General features: G+C 48.4%; 1 protein-coding gene across 3 annotated transcripts; it reads right to left on the reverse strand.

Annotated features, from left to right (window-relative positions):
- Positions 1-786: 786 nt before the first annotated feature.
- Positions 787-9,087, reverse strand: LOC146345219 (uncharacterized). Of its 3 annotated transcripts, none has more exons than XM_084855099.1 (3): positions 8,752-9,087; positions 8,173-8,235; positions 787-4,610 (listed from the first exon to the last, which is right to left on the reverse strand). In XM_084855099.1, the coding sequence occupies exon 3, from the start codon at positions 3,975-3,977 to the stop codon at positions 2,856-2,858; it is 1,122 nt and encodes a 373-aa protein (XP_084711225.1). In that variant the 5' UTR covers positions 3,978-4,610; positions 8,173-8,235; positions 8,752-9,087; the 3' UTR covers positions 787-2,855. The 3 variants fall into 3 exon arrangements, with proteins under 3 accessions (XP_084711225.1, XP_084711226.1, XP_084711224.1); XM_084855100.1 differs by having other exon boundaries at positions 7,824-8,235; positions 8,752-8,823; XM_084855098.1 differs by lacking the exon at positions 8,173-8,235.
- Positions 9,088-15,438: the final 6,351 nt, after the last annotated feature.

Consider the following 15,438-nt stretch of genomic DNA (forward strand, 5'->3'; position numbering starts at 1 on the left):
CAGCCCAAACTCCTTTATTTCCCCAACCCTTATGATTGTGGCGCAGCCTTCCCTAACCCGATGCTCTCCAGATGTTTTGGACTTCAACCCCCATCAGCCCCAGCCAGCATGGCCGCTGCTCAGGAATGCTGGGCATTGTAGTCCAAAACATCTGGAGGGCCCCAGGTTGGGGAAGGCCGAATGTCGAGAATAGAGTCATAATGTAGTCAATCACACCGATTAACAGGGCCTGTCTGAGACATTTTGCTGCCTGAGGTGAAGGCAAGATGGTGCCCCCTGCATTCCATGGACAGAAGCCACCCAGACTGAGAACTGAATCGTACTTCAACGCTGGCAGTGGGGCAGCATCCTCCACTACACCCGAGGGCAGCAGGCTAGCCTAGGGGTGAAGGGAAGACCCAAACGGCACACACAGCTCTGTCCTCCCAAGACCTTGCCGCCCCTCAGCATCTGCTACCCGAGGCGGCTGCTTCACTCTGCCTAACGGTAGGGCTGGCCCAGCTGACTACTCCTTTAACCTTTGCAGCCCTACTCAAGCTGCTAAATGATTGCACCACTTGAGTGCACCCTGGAAAATCTGCAGACAAGGGAAGTGTCTAGAGTCTTCGCTCTAGAAAAATATAAGTTCCCGATTGCTGAACAGGGAAGTAGAAAGAATGAGCAGTATTAGTCATTCAGAACAGATTATACTGTTCCCAACGTTAATCTACTTCTCATCTGCCCAGAAGACAAAATGTTTCTGTGTGGTTTAGTCCTTTCTGTTATCTACATAACATAATTGGAGTTACATAAAGGCAATCTTTATTTTCAAACATGAAGCTTGGTTTTCCATCAGCAAAGGAGCAATAATGGGACAGAGGATGTCACTCATCAAGTGTTCTCGATTAGGAAGGATTAGGGCTACTGATCCGCTGGCATTAGCGATCCAGGTTTTTCACCCTCTGGATGCGATGCATATTTATTTCTTTGATATCTGCCTGCTTGCAGCACTCGGAACAACTATCATGCAACTGATTTATTTTGCAGATCATTAAGGCAATTAGCAAATAAGAGTTCTCTCAACTCTGTTTTCCCGAACAGATCATCTGGATACTAATTAGTTCACCATGGGCTTTTAACTAAAGTGTTCATGGTCTTTGCAAAAGTGTATACATCTTGGAGAGCCGAGCTGAATGTTCATATACAAAAATTGGGGGGGAGGCTGAAAGGATTCGGAGTGGGGAAATTTTCACAGTCCCCTTTAATAAATAAAAGTTCCAGGCAAGTATGTTTTCGGTGACTTAGGGTACATTCTTAGGCCATTTGGGTCTGACTCACACTATGGATGACTTTGTGTGTGGAGAAAAACATTTGTCACTGATGACTCTACCCAGTGAGTTACTTCATGTACCAGTTCACAATGGGGAACTGGCTCCCATCCCTCTCTGTGCCAGCAAGGATGAGGCCTCATCTATACATGCGGCAGAATGGGGCAGGAATAAGGTGGCAAATACTTCTATGGGGCAGATCCCATTTTTTTAAATGCACCCTCGAATTTAAAACTCCTTGCAATTAGAAAAATAGCACTTCAAGAAACAGGATGGGATTGTACTTTTCTTCCAGGTACACTAGCATTTACTTACAGAGAGGTGTTTTTTTTTTTTTAAATGGGGGGAGCATCCAATAATGGAACCCCCTTTGGTTATAGCTCGAAGTGGTCCATTCTACCACCACAGGCCTCTATCCCTGGCTTCCTCTCTGGGCTCTATTCCTGGCTCTGGCTCAAATTCCAGCCCAAATTCCTTTCTCTCCTCTGATAGCTGCCTACAGCTCAGCCCTGACAATAATATCCTGCCTGTCAAGCGGCGAGGAGAATCTTACCAGAGGCCCAGTTAGAAACCCAGGGAAATGGAAAAGATATAAAGTTTTATTAGCCTCTTGGCAGGACAACAGAGGCCAGCCAACGTACAAAGCGGCTGGCTACATAGAAGAAGCAAGCTACCACATGGCAAATGGCTAGTTGCATTCAGGTCTGTGCACATGCTTAAAAAAACCCAGACACAAACTAATTAAAATTATGAATCTGGTCTATCCAAATTATGCACCAAGAAAACCTGAACATTGCATCCTGTATAAATGATGTAAATTTGTTTAACCTCTTTTTAATTTGGCATCATTTATTCTGGTTTTGCTAGCCATGGAGAAGGGGCAAAGGACACGGCAGGGCAAAGAAGCTGCACAGTGAACCTTTAGCCACGGGGAATCTAATATTTTTGCAGCTATCACCTTGCTTCTTTTCCCCCTCTCAAGCGAAAGCTGAGATTCACAGGTGGCTGAATTCTGTGCCCAATTCCACGTTCCACTTTCTTCTGGAACTCGTGCAAAGCTGGGTGTATTATTCACCTTAGGTGGTACAGGTACTGCCAAAAGCCATTTCCTCCAAGCCCCAACAGATCTTCAGCAGACCTGCACTATTCAGAAGAAGAAAATTGGGTCAACTACTGTTTTCTGTATCATGTTGGGGGATCACCTAGGCCGGAAATGCAGAACCACAGGCCTGGGGTCTCAATCCAGCCCTCAGGGGTTCCCTAGAATGCTCCACCCCCTTTTCCCCCACCACCAATCACTTGATGGTTTCCCAGCTTTTCTGCAGTTGTTTTCCAATTCTAAAAGGTTGAAATGCTTCTCCTAAGGCTTGGGTACTGGCATTAAGAGATCTAAGCTAAAGTATGTTGGTATTTTGGCCACATCCCTTTTGTCTTTGGCTCCACCCGCTACTAGAAATGAAAATCAGGCCCTGCACTGAAAGAGGTCCCGCACTCGTGATCTAGGCACTTTCACTTCAGTTTAATTTTTCCCCACGATTCTCTCCTGCGTTAACTCCTCCCAGGGCCAAAGCCACCCCCGTGCGTTCTGCAGATAGACGGTGGCTTCTGGCCATGGATTTTCTGATGTCGCCGGAGGTATTTCTTCAGCCGGAATCGTTTCCCACACGTGCAGCACTTGTGGGCCCCGTCGCTCCTGTGAAGCTTCTGGTGCCCGACGAGGCTTCTCCTCTGAGTGAAGAATTTCCCGCATTTGGTACAACTGCACGGGCCCATGCGGATGTGGATCACCCGGTGTCGGAAAAGGTTGCCCTTTTGATTAAAGGTTTTCTCGCATTCTGGGCACTGGTACGGGGCCTCCCGGGTGTGGATTCTCTGGTGTCTAACCAGATTGGAGCGTTGCTTGAAGCTTTTCCCACACTCGGGACATTGGAACGGCTCGCTCATGTGCGTCCTCTGGTGCCGGAGAAGCTGCCGGTTCCTTCTGAAGCTTTCTCCACATTCGCCACACTTATACGGCCCCTCCGTAATATGGATTTTATGGTGCCGCGTCAGATTGGACTTCTGATTAAACCCTTTCCTGCATACAGGGCACAAGAACATTTTATCTCCTTTTGGATCTTCTTTCCCGACAGGGAGCTTTTCCTCCCTTCTTATAGCATCCCAGCTCTCGGCAAACCCCACGGCAGCTGCGACTCTGTTGTCGGGCAGGGGGCTTGTGGGTTGGCTAGCCTTCCCCGCACGCTGCGTTTCCCAGGGATATTCACCCTCTGTATCCGTTTCCTCTTTGATCTGGATTCTCTGAGCTGCAGCTGGAGTGGGATTTGGGTGGACGGCGCTTTCGTATTCAGTACGCTCGAGTGCTTCCTCTTTGATGTATATTTTCTGGATGTCTGTAAGATGACCTGCACCAGCCGTGGTGCCCTCCAGTTTGTTCACAGTCTGAGATTCTGAACGCAAAATGGGAGGTATCTTTGGGTTTAGGCCATTTTCTTGGTAGATGGTTTCCTGCATTCCACCCCAACTGAGAGATTCCAAGTGCAATGCCAAGCCCTCTGCCACCGTCCCCTTCCATTCCTTGGTCGTCTCCAGTTCTTCTTTAACCTGGATTCCCCAAGAAGTATTGACAACCATCTTTGGGCCACCTACATATTCATCAACGTTCCTCTCCATTTGTACTGGAGTTCCTGATGTGGTGGCCTTATTCACTATATGGAAAGTTTCACTTCATTCGAGAGGCATATCCGATTCCGCTTTTATCTGTGCCGTTTGGAACAGATTTATCTGCCCGGCCCTGTTTACGTGGCTGCCGGTTGCACACTGCCTGCTTTTCAAGTGGTTCCTCTGACGAGTGGCAAAATACTTCTTAGAGCTCAGTCTTTTCCCGCACTTGCCACATATGAAGGGCTCCCCGCTACCATGGGTCTTCCGGTGGCCACATGGAACAGCATTCTGCTTGAAGCACCTCCCGCAGTCGGGACACGCGAACAGCTTCTCCAGCTCATTAGCCTTCTTGGGGGCCATCAGGGTCTCCTTCGCGACAAAGCTATTCACATGTTCTGCACATGAGGACAACCTTTTCCCTGAGTGCGACCTCATGTGGATGCTGAAATGGACTCAGGCTCTTCCCACAGCAGGGACAGACACAAAAGCCCACCTTCCACATGCGTCTTATGGTGAACCATTAAGACAGATCTCCAGTTAGACATGCCTGTCACATTTTCCCGATGTTAATGTTGGCCATGCTGGCTGGGTATGATGGGAGTTGTAGTCCATCGCATCTGGAGGGCACCAGGTTGGAAAAGGCTTGCGTAGAGTAAAAAAGAGAGTATAACAAAGAACCCATTAAGTAATCTAGAGTGCTATTTCCATTCTGTTTCCATTCTGTGTAATTAAGGGTTTCTGAAACTGACTATTATCAGAGTGCTGGTATCAGCCTTTAAAGCCCTAAACAGCTTGGGGCGAAGTTACCTGAAGGATCAGCTCCTCCCATATATAGCTACCTTGACCCTAACATCATCTTATATGTAGTGATGGCCACCAAACTGGATGGCTTTAAAAGGGGGTTGGGCAAATTCCTGGAGGAGAAGGCTATCAATGGCTACTAGTCCGGATGGCTATGTGCTACCTACCTCCAGTACCAAAGGCAGTGAGCCTGTGTACATCAGTTGCTGGGGAACATGGGCGGGAGGGTGCAGTTGCGCTCATGCCCTGCTTGTGGGTTCCTGGTTGACAGCTGGTTGGCTACTGTGTGCACAGAATGTTGGACTAGATGGACCCGTGGTCTGATCCAGCAGGGCTCTTCTTATGTTCTTATGCCTTCAGAGGGTCTCCTCCAGGTGCCCCCACCACATGAGGTGAAGTGGGCGGCTGCTAAGGAGAGGGCTTTTCCATAGATGGCATCCCAGCAATGGAAGGCTCTCCCCGGACAGGCTCACTTGCCTCTTACTTGTGGTCTTTTTGGTGCCAGGTGAAGAGTTTTTAAGGGCGCAATCCTATGGCCGCTAGTTAGCAGCTAGATAGCCATAGGATAGGTCTGTTCCTGGAGAACTGACCTCCAACCGCTCCTGCGCTGCCTCATAGGCAGCGCGGATCTGCCCCATGCTCTGCACTTAGAAGAGCAGCGTGGAGCAGGGAAAACGGAGCATTCCTGGGGGTGGGGCGGTTGGAAGTGCTGGTACGACAGTTCCTATGTGTTGTCCAGCCACCTCTCCCCATGCTCCGAGGTCCTGCGGCTAGACAGCCGAAATCGGCTGTCTAGCCCGGAAAGCAGGGTGGGGGGAGCAGGGAGGACATCTGCTCCTCACTGCTCCTCCCACCCTGCACTGGATAGGTGGTCGCCCCCGGGCTCGGAGGTGGCCATTGATCCAGATAGGCTTGCTCCCTCTAGGTGTTATGGTGTTTTTGGATCTTTCTACTACTGCCGGCTTTTATTCTGTTTTAAACTTTTAGAGGTTTTGTGTCATGTTTTATCATGTTGTGTTTTATGGTTTTAATTTTTGTGAACTGGCCAGAGAGCTTTGGCTTTTGGGTGGTATAGAAATGTAATGAATGAATGAATGAATGAATGAATAAATAAATAAGGGAGCAATCCTATGTCCCCTAGAAAGCATCTGGGGGACATCGGGTATTTTGGTTTCCTGGCTCTGAGCTCAGAGCCAGGAAACCGTGCTCCCTGCTGCCTCCCTCTCTTAGCCAGTGTGGAGAGAACCACGCCAGCTACCTCTCCGTGCTCAGAAAATAGAGCACGGAGGTGGGGAAAAGGGGGTGTTCTGGGGGGCGGAGAGGGGAGGAGACCAGGGTAGCAGCCATACAACACATCCCATGGCTGCCCCAGCCTCCTTCCCTCCCCCTCCCTGAAGCCTCTGCTAGATGGGCGCAAATGCCCATCTAGCTCAAATGCAGAGCTCTGCATTGGATTCTTATAAGCCTCTGAGTACCCAGGGTGGATCTGATAAGACTGCGCCCTAAATATTGTTATTTAGATATTTCATTTATATCTAGCCTTTCTTCCACAAAGGGACTAAAGGCAGCATCCTAGTGCTCCCAGGCCATCTCCCATCCAGGAAATGACCACACCCAAGAAAGAAGGATGGCACCTCCCTGCCCCCAAATATGGGGGTTCTGGGAGGCAGTTCCAGGCAGCAACTTTTGTTCCTGTGTCTTCCTCTGTAAATAATCCCGTAAACCAGTCTTCCCCAACCTGGTGCCCTCCAGATGTGCTGGACCACAACTCCCACCATCCCCAGACAGCATAGGATGATGGGATTTGTCATCCAGCACATCCGGAGAGTGGTTGGTTGGGAAAGGCTGCTGTAACCAAAGCTAAGTCCACATAACTGAAATAATTCCGTATTCTTGCCCTGTGTACCCCTCAGGCCTCCACTCCTCTCTTCTCTGTTGCTTCCCGTGTCACATTTTAGATGGTAAGCTCCACCAGGCAGGGATCTGCTTTTCTCTTGTATTCTGTTGTGCCAACAATGCGCATAGCTCTCGCAAATAATGATTTAAGACAGCAAGACTGTTGCTGGAGGCCCAAGTGGCCAGCTACGGCCTCTCCTGGACAGGGATAGCTTGGCCACAGTGGTACAGGCATTCGTAACCTCAAGACTAGATTACTGCAATGTGCTTCATGTGGGGCTGCCCTTAAGGCTGCTCCGAAAGCTGGAGCCAGTGCAGAATGCAGCAGCTCGGCTGTTATCAGGAGCTGCCCCTTTTCAGCATGCAACCCCTTTGCTGAGAGAACTGCACTGGCTGCCTATTTGCTATTGGGCCAGGTTTAAGGTTTTAGTACTAGTATGCAAAGCCCTAAACAGCCTGAGACCAGGATACTTGAGAGAAGGCCTTCTCCCTTACCAACCTGCCCAGTCGCTGAGGTCATCAGAGGGTATGCTCCTGGTGGTTCCACACGGGCCAATAGCCCGACTAGAGTCCACCTGGAGAAGGGCCTTCAGTGTGGTGGCTCCCGTCCTATGGAACTCCCTGCCTCTGGAGGTCAGGCAGGCACCAACACTGTGTTTTTCCAGCATCTCCTGGAAAACATCTTTATTTCAGGAAGCTTTCCTTGAAATTTTCCTTGACTGACCAGCCACGGTTCTTACTGGAATTCTTTTTAAAAAATAATTTCTAACATGGAGTTTTATTTTTTTATCTTATCTTTGCATCATTTATTGTTCGCCGCTCTGGAATCTGTCTGGATGTGGAGCGGTATATAAATGTTGTAAATAAATAAATAAATAAATAAATAAAAGATGCTTTGGGGCAGCTGAGCCCCATTCATTTTAACTGCTCTTCCTTAATTCAGATCCCACACTCCTCTTGATTTTTAAATGTCGAGTGGGAAAGTGTATGCCTCATTTTTAATAAATTCTGATCAGATTAGAGCAATGACCAGATACCATAGAAGCAGAGGCACCTAGAAGCCTGAATTGCTGTGTACAATTACACAGCAGGCGGAGGGATTATTTTTACCTTTGCAACACTACGACCTAACCAAGCGACACCTGACAAAACGCTCACCTTTCCACAAATGTTGAAGACACAGGTGCGTGGTTCTTTAATGCACCTGGCTTCACAGTCAGATGCAACAAGGTTTGGACTAAAATGTCATCAGAATGCGGATGACATACAGTGCTATCTCTCGTTTTTTCTATCTTCCAATCTCAAGGAGGCGGCGCCAACTCTGAACAGGTGTCTGTGGGCAATTTTGGGGTGGATGAGGACAAACAAGTTGAAGCTTAATCCAGACAGGATGGAAATGTTGTGAGTGTGGAGATCTGCTGAGCTGGATGGAGGCGTGCAGCTGACTTCGAATGCGATTGCACTCTCCCTAAAGGGCCCAGCGCACAGCTTGGGACTCTGAGCTTACCAGACCAATGCAGGTGGTGGCCAAGAGTGCTTTCTACCAGCTTCGGATGGTTTGCCAGCTTATCTAGAAAAATAAGCATTACACATGTTCGGGTTATGCCCAGGCTTGATTATTGTAATGTGCTTTACGTGGGACTACCCTTGAAGATTGTCCAGAAACTGCAATTGGTGCGGAATGCAGCAGCCAGAAAACTTGCAGGAGTGTTCCATGCTCTGATAATGTTACACCTATTCCGCAGCAATTACATTGGCTGCCTATTCATTTCTGGGCCCAGTTTAAGGTGCTGCTATTCGCCTTTAAAGCCCCGATTGATTAATAATGACGATGATGATTATATGCAATGGTGGACAATGCCAAATTGTCCAGAAGAGGGAATTTTGGAAGATTCACTTTCTCCGTGTTTTGCATCCGCTTGCCACACAGCTAACGCCGGGGGGGGGGGGGAGCATATTTGTGCCCAAATCCTGATGCACCAGGGAATGGTTGCATAAATCATGTGGTCCTCTCAGAATTTAGGGGAAAGGGTGGAAGAATGCCCGATCGGGGGGGAGGAAAGGGTGTGATTTTTAAAGGCCTTACCTGAGCTCCGTGCAACCCTTTCTGGGGACCCGGACTGGCTCTTTTTGGCTACTACCGTGGCTTCCAGCCGCCAGCTGTGCTGAGCTCCTCGAGAGGAAGTCTGTGGCCAGAGCATGGAAAGCTACCGGAGGAAGGGTGACCCTAAACAAAGAGCCAAGGTTTCTCGACGCGTGTGCTTAGGGGGGCAGGAGATCCGGGCTCACAGCCATGCTGGGGGAGGGATTTTCCAACCGGGGGCGGGGGGAGATCTATGCAAACAGGGGCTGAAGGGGGGCGTGTCTCCCGCCCCCCTCCCCAGCTAAACTTGCATGCCAGGGCATTGGAGTGGTCTCGGTTTGCAAGGCTTCTTGGGAACTGTAGTTCTTTCTTGCAGTGCAGGCTGGTGGCTCCGATGTCAGTGGGGCATTGGATCAGCTCTGGGTCCAGTCAGAACTGTAAAGGAGTTCTCCAAGGCGCTGAGCCCGTTTTGGGGATGGGGTCCAGCACTTGTGATCGCTCCTTGAGAGCTCTGGCTGGTTCTGACTGAAACCCAGAATGCGTTGACAGCCCCACCAAACTCAGAGCCACCAGCCTCCACTGCTTCCTTGCAGTGATCTGATCCCCCCCGCCCCACCCGAGGAATGTCCTGCGAGCAGATACCTTTCTTTTAGAAATACGGAGTCCAGTTTAGGACGTTTTATTTTTTATTTCGTGCAAAGATAAACATGGTGTCGAGTCTCCTGAATCCAAATGATGAAGGTTATAGGGGATGGTGTACAAGCCAGAGTGGCATGAATGGCCATTATTATTATTATTATTATTATTATTTTAAAAAACACACATGCCAAACACTATGGCATGTGTTAGAACACAATATTTTAGGACACAAACCCTTGAAAAATTATATTATTATTAACCCCTTAATGCCCAGAACACATCCGGAACAGCCCGGAACAGCCACTTCCAAAGGACCCAAATCGCCCAAATTCACCAGTCACACATAACTACACTGGACTGATGCAATAAGTCAAAAAATCTCCACAGAAACCGCATTCAGGTACCCCTCCGGGGCAATAGTCTGCATTCTTGAAGAATGGCCCAGAGCGGCTAATTTCAAGTGAGCCAAATCAACCAAAATCACCTGTCACACATGACTGAATGGGAGGGGTGCGATACATCACAATTTTTTCCACAGGATCCTATGCATGTCAACTTAGAGGTAAGTCTCGCTGTGTTCAATGGGACTTCCAGGCAAGTGTACACAGGATGTATACACTTATGCTCCTAAAAGACTGGAAAGCAAAATAAATCTTAATTGGGGTGTGGGGGAGATGTTGTTGTTCAGTCGTGTCCGACTCTTCGTGACCCCATGGACCATAGCACGCCAGGCCTTCCTGTCCTGTGCTCTCTCCCGGAGCATGCTCAAGTCCATATTTATTGCATCGGTGATGCTATCTAGCCATCTCATCCTCTGCCGTCCCCTTCTCCTTTTGCCTTCAGTCTTTCCCAGCATCAGGGTCTTTTCCAGGGAGTTTTCTCTTCGCATTAGGTGGCCAAAATATTGGAGCTTCAGCTTCATTATCTGTCCTTCCAATGAGCACTCAGGGTTGATTTCCTTTAGGATGGACTGATTGGACCTCCTTGCAGTCCAGGGGACTCGTAAGAGTCTTCTCCAGCACCACAGTTCGAAGGCATCAATTCTTCGGCGCTCAGCCTTCCTTATAGTCCAGCTCTCACAGCCATACATTACTACTGGGAAAACCATAGCTTTGATTAGACGGATCTTTGTTGGTAAGATGATGTCTCTGCTTCTTACTATGCTGTCTAGGTTTGCCATAGCTTTCCTCCCAAGGAGCAAGCATCTTTTAATTTCATGGCTGCAGTCTGCGGTGATCTTGGAGCCCAAGAAAGTAAAATCTGTCACTGCTTCCATTTCTTCCCCTTCCATATGCCAGGAAGTGATGGGGCCAGATGCCACGATCTTAGTTTTTTTAATGTTGAGTTTCAAACCAGCTTTTGCACTCTCCTCTTTCACCCTCAACAAGAGGCTCTTTAGATCCTCTTCGCTTTCTGCCATTAGGGTGGTATCGTCTGCGTATCTGAGGTTGTTGATAATTCTCCCGGCAATCTTAATTCCGACCTGTGGGGGAGATATACCTGTTCAATTCTAACCTTTTGTGAAGCTGCTAAAAGTTATCTTTAAGAAAAATTATGACCTCATAGGGTCCCCTAGTTTTTCCAAGTCTTGAAGCAAGCTTTTGAATCTCACTGAAAGCTTCTTCAGGGTAGGTGCTCCAAATCCACAACACACACACACACACAGTCCATTGTCAGGTGATCTTTGGGGGACATTTGCTATTGCAAATGTCCCTAGCAGTGAAGGCTGGTGGCTCCGGTTTCGGAGGGGCAGTGATTCCATTCTGGGTTTTAGTTAGAACCAGCCAGAACTCCAAAGGTGCTATACAAGGTGCTACCCATTTTGGGGGTAGGGTTCAGTACCTTGGATAGCACCTTTGGAGTTCTGGCTGGTTCTGACTAAAACCCAGAATGGAATCCCCCACCCCCGAAATTGGAGCCACCAGCCTCCACTGGTCCCTAGTACTATAATAATGGAACAGGACTCAGCCAGCACTTAAGTTCTAAGTGATGGAATCCTACTGGGAAGTGATGACTTTACATCTGGGAGTCCTTTTCCGTGTTCTCAGACATGCGGGTAATTAGTGGTGATGGAAAGGCACTCTGCACATGATTGGAAGTACAATTGTTACAAATTTCAGAGAGGCTAGAAATATATTTATAATAAATCCCACCCCCATGCATCTGTTTCCCATTGGAGATTGCAGCTTGGGCAGTTGCTTTAGGTAGCCGCCCCACCCCAGGTTGGGGAGAAATGGCAGTTGAGAACCTTCTCTGTAGTTTGAGCTTCATCTTACTTGCAAGCCTGTGGGTAGAGCTCTGTCTGTTTTCCTCTATAATGTACAACACCCAGTTGAAATAAGTTGCGCCAGAAATAATTATGAATAGCAAAGAAAAACAACTCAGCATTTCACCATTTCTACACACGTGAGCAACTATTGCTATAAAGCAATTAAATGGGCCTACATTAGGGATGGGATTACTTACCCCGTTCCAGTCCAGGGCATCCGTGGTGGGGGGGAGGCAATCCGTCCCTCCCCCCGGAATCCTCCCCGGCCGGCTCCACTCTGCGGCGGGTTTGCTCACAGCCGGACTTCTGTCTGCTGCCGGGCTGTGGCCGCAAATGGCGTCCGGCGTAGCGGGCGCCATTTGTGTCCCTGCTTTAGCCATGATAGGCTACGTATATATTTACTTAGCCTATCACGGCAAACAGTAGTGACCCAAATGGCATAGCGGGTGCCATTTGTGTCCCTGCTCTTTGCCGTGATAGGCTATGTAAATACTTACGTAGCCTATCACGGCTAAAGTAGGGAGGCAAATGGCGGCCGCAGACTGGGGCAGAAGGCAGACCGGGGCAGATTCTAAAGAATCCGGCCTCATTGGAGTCCGTGGTGGAATTCTCTAACATCCCTAGCCTACGTAGAAGTAAATATGGATGCCCACAGGCAAAATCCCCTTTCCTGCAAAAACAGAACACAACAGAAGATTTACTGATCTGATAAATAAAACTGAATTTTTGTTGTCCTGGGAACTGAATTTTTTTTAGCAAGATGATCCAAGATCTGGACTGGACCAGATTCTGCTCAAACCCCACACGTTTCAGCTTTTTTTCCGGGCCTGTTGTGTCAGAATGTGCCATAAATCTGGTCTGGATGTGTCAGATTCCATCCTGGCCCCTATCCTCAGCGATATCTCCAGGCTCCACTCTGATCTTCTCCATTCTGATTGGTCTCCATCCTTGACGCAGTAGTTACCGGTGTTTCCACCTAAATATTCAATATTCATGGACACAAAACTGGGCCACCATACTATTGGCTGACTTATTTATCCATTAATTTTATTAGTTACTTTATCAACCCCCTCTCCCCACACACACACTTCTGGCCCACTTTTTTCTTTTAATGTGCAATTGCCCTGCCTCATCCATGGAATTTAGGGCGATGGGGGGTGGGGGGTTGGCAGGGGCAGACAGTGTCATCATCCACTCATGACCCTCCCATATTTTTCCACAGCTTCTTCTGTATTTTTTCTTACTGTGGTTAAATCCGTTAAGGAAACCAAACCAACTAACAGAATAGCTGCACAATGCCTTTGGAGTGTTAGTGCTAGGACCCCTCTGCCTAGAAGAACCCTAAGGTAACTTACAAGTCTTAATTTTTAAAACAGTTGAAAACAAATAGCAGCTATAATACAATGTCAGATGAGCAGAGGAGGAAAAAGACAACCAGAACCTGAATTGGCAGTTCTGTCTACAAACAATCAGGGATCCCCAAAGGTTCTGAACCTTTGGGGATCCCTGATAGTTTGTCTACAGAATTGCCAATTCAGGTTCTGGTTGTCTTTTTTCCTGCATGTGTTAACCATCTAAAAATTAGGAGCAAGAGAGTGGAATGAACCTCCCCCAGGAAGGACTTCCACAGTCTTGGTGCCACTCCTGAAAAGGCCCTGCCCCACAACACACGGTTCACCTGTGGAACTCATTGTCATGGGGTGCAATGGTGGTAGCCACTAACTTTAGAAGGCTTTAATAAAGGATTAGAAAGATTTCATGGAGGATATGCCCAGCAACAGCTGTTAGCTGTGATAGCTCGAACCATGTTCAGTTGATCAGAGTCTGGGACTTTCATCACCATCCATGATTGTGAGCTACTTGGAGCCATCTGGCTTGCCACTATAGCTGGGGTAGATGGGTTATTGGTTGGATCCAGCATGGCAGTTTCTTATATTTATATGTTTTTTGGTGAATATGAAAATAATATTTCTCTGGGCAGCATTGTTATTTCATCTGCTACAGGACTTTGGAGTACTTACAACTTCAAAGCAGTTTTTCATCTCGGGATAAGATGCGGCACCCAAAAACTTTCATCATCCTTACAGACATCCTCAAAGGACTTGAAAATGGTCCCCAAATCTGACTAATTCATGGACATGAAAGGTTTTGTTCCCTTCCCCCTTCTGGATAAAAGTTGTTGTTTGTTTCCAGTCTCCAAATGCCACGCTCTCTGATATTCATCCCCAATTCGCGGTGCATATAGGCAGACAGACAGGCCGCAAAGCGGGGTTTGCCATGTGAGTTCACAAAAAAGATGCTCGCTTTGTCCAAGTACCTTTAGAAAAAGGCAGCCAGGGTGTGTGTGTGGGCGGATGTTTGTTTGTTTATGGTAGGCTTGTAAACAAGCCCACAAAGTTACTGGCCTGCACTTTCTTTTCTTAGCCTTTTTTAAGAGGCTAGTAGCCTGGGTTTCCATGCTTGCCACTGAGGTGGGGAAGCCCCGCCTTCAACAGCCGGCATGGAAGCATGGCTACTTGCCACTCAGCAGGCCAGTACAAATTGTTCAGTGGTGGCTGGTTGCTCCAATTTCAGTGAGGCTTTGATTCCGTTCTGGGTTTTAGTCAGAACCAGCCAGAACGCCAAAGGAGCTATCCAAGGCACTGAACCTATTTTGGGGATAGGGTTCTGACTGAAATACAGGATGGATTCACAGCCCCCGCAAATCAGAGCCACCAGCCTCCACTACATAGGACATGTGTGCAGGGCTGTCTTGAGGTCTGAGCAAAGACCCCTCTGGCAGCCCCCCTCCTCCATTGCTAAGCCCTGGCAGGCTCACATCCACCCTGCGTTCATACCTGCTGCTTATGCAATTCTGGGGGAGGCAAGCCCCAGCACCCAACAACTGAAAGTCCCTATAGATGGAGCGTAAGCGTCACATTTCTGGACTGTATGATCCCCCCTTTTTTATTAACAACACAGAAGAAACAAAACATATAATGAGCCAGCCAGCCGCTTAACTGGCAGGCAGTTGTGATTTGTCAGATGATTGTATTCAAGCGAGGGCGGGGAGAAAGGGGTGGGGAGAATGAGGGTGACTGTGTAGGAGGGGAGGGCAGCTTAGATTGTAGTTTCTACTGTTTCGTGAAGTGGTGTATTTTTTTGGGTGAGGAGCAATAGTTTATTGCCATGCTCAGTTTAAAATGTGTACACATTTTGCTTGTCAAACAATCCAGTGGGCATGCAGCTGCCCTCTTTGGACAGGGCCAGCCCTACCATGAGGTGGAGAGACGATGGCCGCCTCAGGCAGTAGATGTTGTGGGGGGTGTTCCCATCTTCCTCAGCTGGTGTCTCAGTGGCAGGATGTTTGCTTGTTGCTGGCCTGCATGGGCTGGCTATCCTTGTCACCTTCTCCCAACCCATCACAGGCAGCACCAGTGGGGAAGACGTTTGACCAAGCAAACAGGCAAGGAGGCAGCCAGTTCAAGCTACATGCTCCTGCAGTTCTCACACATGCAGAGGAAGCAAAGTCTCTTCCTCTACAACCTGCACAGAAATGTGGTCCACTTATTAGGAGGCAACAATTTCAGTGGACTCTGGTAGCTTTGATTTCAGTGGGGATGTGATTCTGGGTTTCAGTCAGAACCAGACAGAATTCTAAAGAAGCTATCCAAGGTGCGGAATCCATGTTGGGGATAGGGTCCAGCACCTTGGATGGCTCCTTTAGAGTTCTGGCTGGTTCTGACTGAAACCCAGAATGGATCCACAGCCCCACCAAAATCAGAGCGACCAGCCTCCACTGG

This window comes from Heloderma suspectum, chromosome 5 (genome assembly GCF_057233095.1).
Source record: "Heloderma suspectum isolate Gila_16-S chromosome 5, 16-S_ref, whole genome shotgun sequence".
NCBI classification, from domain to species: Eukaryota; Metazoa; Chordata; class Lepidosauria; order Squamata; family Helodermatidae; genus Heloderma; species Heloderma suspectum.